The sequence below is a fragment of the Geospiza fortis genome, unplaced genomic scaffold (assembly GCF_000277835.1).
Source record: "Geospiza fortis unplaced genomic scaffold, GeoFor_1.0 scaffold333, whole genome shotgun sequence".
Taxonomy (NCBI): domain Eukaryota; kingdom Metazoa; phylum Chordata; class Aves; order Passeriformes; family Thraupidae; genus Geospiza; species Geospiza fortis.
Window position 1 is genome coordinate 3,880,979 of NW_005054347.1, and position 5,888 is coordinate 3,886,866.

Below are 5,888 nucleotides of genomic sequence, written 5' to 3' on the forward strand. Positions count from 1 at the left end.
TCTTAAAGGAGAGTGGACAATGGGGTACAAGACTTAGCTATGGACAACACTCATTCTGGTGTTTCAGAGGCTCTCAGTAAGATCAGCCACACTGTGTGAGCCTGAATGGGAGAGGTGTCTTCATGAAGAAAATCCAGCTGGTGATAACTGCATCCACTTGTGGGTCCCTGATGGGTCCCTACTAGGGCCCTCTCCATGTGAAATATGTACCAGAAGGGAGGTTCATGCCTGGCTTTGCTGGTAGTGCCCTGGCTTACTGGTTTTCATGCATTGGTGTGTGTCAAGCTCTGCTTTCACGTGGCCAAAATTGAGTTGTTTTTTCATTTGTCATTCCCTACTTGTGGTTATAGATAGTGAGAGCCAGAGATGCTTTGAAGGACAAAATAAAACAAGTGTCCTCTGCATCCTTGAAACGATCAGGCTGGGACCTGCAGGGGTTGAGATATCCTCTGCTGCTGGGTAGAAGGAATTTATTAAATAGGGGTGCCACCCAGTGGTTTGGGTTTGTATTTGCCAGAGCAGTGCCAAGAAGGGCATAAAAAGAGTGAGTGTCCTCAGGAGTGTAGCTCCCATAAACCTTTTATCTATGAGTCCATGACTGCCCACACCTGTCAGTGCCCCTGGAATGAGGCTAGCACCTAGAGAATCTGGGAACCCACGTCCTTGGCCTTGTGGCTTCTGTACAGTTACAAAAAATAACTCACCTCTGCTGCAGCCTGGCACTCATGAAAAACATCTCATCACGTGTGCTTTGTCCTACCCAGCACTCAGATGCTAATGAAGTTGTGTTTCCCAGGCATGAGAAGTGGGGCCTGTGTTCAGACTACCACTGTAAGAAGTGAAGAACTTCTTTTTATTAGTGTGCAAAGGTCTGGCAGTCCTCTGTATAGGTGGTCTGAGTGGTTTGTGGTCTTGACCTTGAGTGAAACAATTTTACTGGTCCAGAGTTCAGTGCTTGTGTTGGTAGATGAAAACATTCCCATCTTAGAACAGGAAACAGTTCATAGAGTTATAAGTTATATTGTGTGATGGTTGTTGTTTTCATGGTAGACTTTCTTGCCTGGGTGCAGCTGAGATAGTCCTGGTTTGGGAAGCTTGTAATGTCTTGTTTCCTCACATAATGGCTAAAGGTTTTTCACTAGATCCTTGTCCTTGAGACAAGTTTGTTGCAACACTTACTCCACTACCAGGAATGGGAAGAGTGGTGAGATGCCTTTTATCAGGGTTGGTATGGCTCTCCAAGCTGCTTCCTTACAGGGCCACGGGATTTATCAGCCTTATTCCTTTTCTGTTTTTTTACAGGGCCACAGACTGAAGAACTCGGAAAACCAAACTTACCAGGCTCTCAACAGCTTAAACACACCTCGGCGAGTCCTTATCTCAGGCACCCCTATTCAGAATGACCTGCTGGAGTATTTCAGCCTGGTGCACTTTGTCAATTCAGGCATCCTGGGTAAGAGATCAGTGTGTGGGAGATGGGAGGCAGGGGAAGGTGCTGGCCAGGCTTCCCTCGATGCCAGCAAAAGCAACAACTGAGATGTTGGTGAAAAATGATGTCAGGGGTTTGTAACTAGATGTCTTTACTACTTCAAACAACTCTGTGATTCTATGGGACTCTTTCAGTTTGTATGCAGAAAGCCTAGGTCAGGGTGCCCTGTTCTAGGGGCTATGTGTCATCTGGGCTCTGTTTAAGCAAAATTCTAATGCAAACTACACCAGTCAAATAGGTATTTTGGAAGGGGAATCAATTAAGGTAAAATGAATATGTGAAACTGAGTGCTAATGTCAATTATTTCTTTTTTCATCTCCCATGATCGCCTCAGGTTGTTGGGCATCCAGTCTGAGAGGCTTCTCATTAATTCTGTTGCATGCCCAACTTTAGTTAAACACAATTAATCAGATTCTTAGTCTTGCAAGCAGATTTTGGGCTGTGTCTTTTTCTGTTCAGCTCTTTTGCCCCCAGGAGTTCTCAAGGAAAGGATGGAATGGGCTGATAGATGTTCTACATCTGCTTTTTCTGTGTGCTTCAGTTTTGTGTAGTAATTACAGGGAGCTGATGGGATTTTCAGCTGCCCCCCTTGACCTGTACTTTGGGCAGGATTACTGTCCCTGTACTTGCAGTTCGTTCTTTCTGAGATGAGGTTAATGGTGTAAGTACTGCAGCAAAGCTGCATGCACTCAGTAGGCATTTTTCTCACTTTCAGCCTGTGGCCAGTAATAAGCAAGTGATTACAGATAATTTTGGAGTAGGCACAGATAATGCCTGTGCTGTTGTTTGCAAGGACAAAATCTGGGAATAAAAGTATCACTGGAATGTGAGCAAAAGCAGTATGTGTGTGACTGTTTAAGTAAAATTCTGTGACCTTTGGCTTTGCCCTGTTGTTGGAGTACAAAATGATTATCTGTTGAATTGATTTGTCTGCCTTGTGTGAGTCTTTCTTGTCTAGAAAAAAACCCCAATCCTTATGGATGGGATGGGATGGGATGAGGGTTTGTTATATCTTCTGGGCCCAGTGTTTGGGGTGTGGTGGCTGTGGGATGCTGATCAAAGATTCTTTGGTAGTAGTTGTCACCTTTTCACTTCTGCTTTATACAGGAACTGCACAGGAATTTAAAAGACATTTTGAAATGCCCATCTTGAAAGGAAGAGATGCAGATGCAAGTGAAGCTGAGCGACACAAGGGAGAAGAGAGGCTTAAAGAGCTAATCAGTATTGTGAACAGGTGAACTTCATCCCTCTTCTCTTTGCAGAGCATTTGACTATAAGCCCTGCTATATTTCCAAATTACAGATGTAACTGTAATGAATTCTCTTGCTTGTTACATCTATTCAGCAAGTGATTGTGCAAGTATTTATTGCCAAAGAAATCCACATAGGATGGAGCTTTAGTCTGATAAATGGAACTGACATGGCACAGTCAGCTGCAGTCACCCCCAGGCAGTACTCTCAGGTACTGGATTATTATGACTCCTATGTTTATTTTCTCCTGGGATCTGAATAATCAGGCAGTATCCTTTTATTTATGTCATCTATAAATGTAGGTTGGATTAGACTTGAGATCCATACAACCAAGATGTTGAGGAGCAAAGGAGTATAAGGAATGTCACTCCATTCTGCTGTTGATTGCCCAAGTCACAGAATAGCCCAGCTCACACTTACACAGTTTTGTTGGCTCTGTAGGGCTGATAGGACAGACTGCAAGTGTCAGAGATAGGATCCCCAAGAAGCACCTCTGTGATGTGAAGTGCTGTCTTTATCTTTGGTTGATTTGTGGTACCTGTTCAAACTTGTTTTCTCTTCATGAATACAATCAGTTTATCCATTTCTACTGGCAGTTGCTTGACTCTCTTTAAGAACTTTCTAGAAAAGACTATTGAATTCTCAGCATTGCTGGGGTGTCTTCAGGGTTTTTTTCTGATTGTTTTTTGTTTTATGTGTTTTATTTGATGGTTTTAGGTTGCTTGGTTTGTTTTGATTTTTTTAATCTGATCTTTTTGTAGCCATCACAAATACAATCCTGCAGTTCACAGTAATGGTAAATTAAATTTCACACTAAGTAGAGTCACTCCATAGAGACAGTCCTGACCTTGACTCAGATCAGCTTGCAGAAGCCTAAGAAAAAGGAAAGATTGGGAGGAGAAAAGCTTTTTCATTCTTGAGGTGCATTTATTTCTTTTTATAGTTGATGAAAAATGGATGTAAAAGTGTGTTCAGGAATGTCTGTGCCTGGCTCTGTTGAGGTCTTTGTCCTTTCCTTTATTGCGCAACAGTCATGATACACAAACAGGGAAGACAAAGCACAAAAGTAGTAATGGATGAGTCTGTTGAATTTGGTAGGAATTGCAAATGGGCCATTGATGCAAAGACATATGGAATCATAGAGGTAAGACTGGAAGGGCCCTGGAGAAGGCATCTAATCAGCCTTGCTGTCCTAAGGTAGAAGGTGTTAGACCTGAAAACCTAAACTATCTCTTAACCCCCACCCAGCACTGAAGACCTTGCAGTTTTCCTAGGACACCTTTTCCAGGGCACTGCTGTCTTTGCAGTTAGAAAAGGCTCTTAATGTGTAACATAAATCTTCCTTACTGCAGTTTAAGCCTATTACTTTTCATCCTGCTGCTTATGGGTTCGGAAACCAGATTATTCTTTTATTTACCAGCCATTACCTGATTTTGGGGTTGTCATATATCCCTGCTGTCTTTCTTCTATAGGTTTTGTAACAGACTTCTGATGCTTCCTGGCAGAACTGGGTTTCTGCACCTCTTACTCTGGTTGCTCAGCTCAGCACTTTTTCTAGTCCATTCCACCTTTTCTGAAGTGCAGCAAAACTGATCCATGGGGTATTTCCAGAGGCCAAAGGATATGTCCTTTGCTGGAATCTTGGGCCAGGCCATGAGCCCATCTTGGGTGAGGATGGCTACTGAGGGCTAAATGGGGAGTTGCCTGCCTGTACTTTGGTTTATACCCACAATTTGTGGTGGTTGATCCCTGTACTTGTTTGCTGTCTATGCTGCTGATCTGTTGTAGCTCAAATTGCAAATGCTGTTGGTTGTCTGAGGGATAGCAGAGTTTCTCTTATGACTGAGCTCTCTCTGTGTAGGTGGCATCATGTCTGTTGACCACATGAGGAATCATAGTGATAAAACAGAGTTTTATCAGTAAAACTGATCCAAGAGTCATCCAAGTATCTGATCTTAATTTCTCTCCCTGTAGGTGTTTAATTCGGAGAACTTCAGACATCCTGTCCAAATACCTGCCAGTGAAGATTGAACAGGTGGTCTGCTGCAGGTACCAAAAAGCATCTGCTGTGTCTGGGAAATAGTGGAAGCAACAGGAAGGACTGAAAAATTGCAATAAGCCCTTCAATTCTTGTGGTGACTGCTTCCCTCTAGGAATGATGTTATAGCAATTGGCAATATGTTGCTTTTCCTTCTGAAGCTACAACCCACTATTGGTGGTTCTGCCAGCTAGCTGGTGAGCTTGGGGCAGCTCAGATGTCAGAGCAGAGCCCTGGGCTGTGCAGTCTCTGCAAGCTTCTCTTCCAGCTCTGGAAGATAGCAATATTCTACCAGCAGCCTTGAGGGCAGTTCTAGGCTGGCTGTGGTGTAGCTAGAAAAACTGAGCTGAAAGAAGCACTCTGTGTAGATGGAGCAGGGCTTTTGTTGGACTGCAGAGCTCTTGTTGTGTTTCAGACTGACACCTCTGCAGACTGAGCTGTACAAGAACTTCCTGAAGCAAGCCAAGCCAGTGGAGGAGCTGAAGGAGGGCAAAATCAGTGTTTCATCTCTCTCTTCCATCACGTCCTTGAAGAAGCTCTGTAATCGTGAGTTGTTCACATGGGTTTGGGTTTTGCACTGTTGGTGGAGCTTTCTTGGGTCTCCTTTGTGCACTCTAAACAGTCTCTGAGCTCTGTTTATTCTTCAGATCCTGCTCTTATCTATGATAAGTGTGTGGAAGAGGAAGAAGGATTTATTGGAGCCCTGGGCTTGTTCCCTTCTGGCTACAGCACCAAATCTGTGGAGCCCCAACTTTCAGGTATGGTGGAACTCAGCAGTACAGATGAGCTGCCTAACGCAGGCAACCACGAGACTGTATTTAGCACCTTACCAAGTGCCCCTCCAGGGTCTGCAGTTTGGGAATTCCTCTCTAGCTTTTTCTTTCTTTTCCTTTTTGTCCAGGAAAGATGCTGGTTTTGGATTACATCCTTGCTGTTACCAAAAGCACCAGTAATGACAAAGTGGTTTTAGTGTCTAACTACACTCAGACACTGGATCTATTTGAAAAGCTCTGCCGGAGCAGAAGGTTTGTCTTTGGGTTTCAGTGTTTTAATCCTTCTGGACTGTACTGTGCTTGTTGCCTGTGCTGTAAAAGAACTGGAAATTCCTACA

At 43.7% G+C, this 5,888-nt stretch overlaps 1 protein-coding gene across 1 annotated transcript in view; it reads left to right on the forward strand.

The window, feature by feature from the left end:
• RAD54L (RAD54 like) overlaps positions 1 to 5,888 on the forward strand; it is a 19,672-nt gene that overhangs the window by 9,405 nt on the left and 4,379 nt on the right. Inside the window, 6 exon segments of the mRNA XM_031058674.1 lie at positions 1,303 to 1,453; positions 2,597 to 2,723; positions 4,714 to 4,788; positions 5,193 to 5,323; positions 5,425 to 5,535; positions 5,679 to 5,802. Coding sequence (XP_030914534.1) covers positions 1,303 to 1,453; positions 2,597 to 2,723; positions 4,714 to 4,788; positions 5,193 to 5,323; positions 5,425 to 5,535; positions 5,679 to 5,802 — 719 coding nt within the window.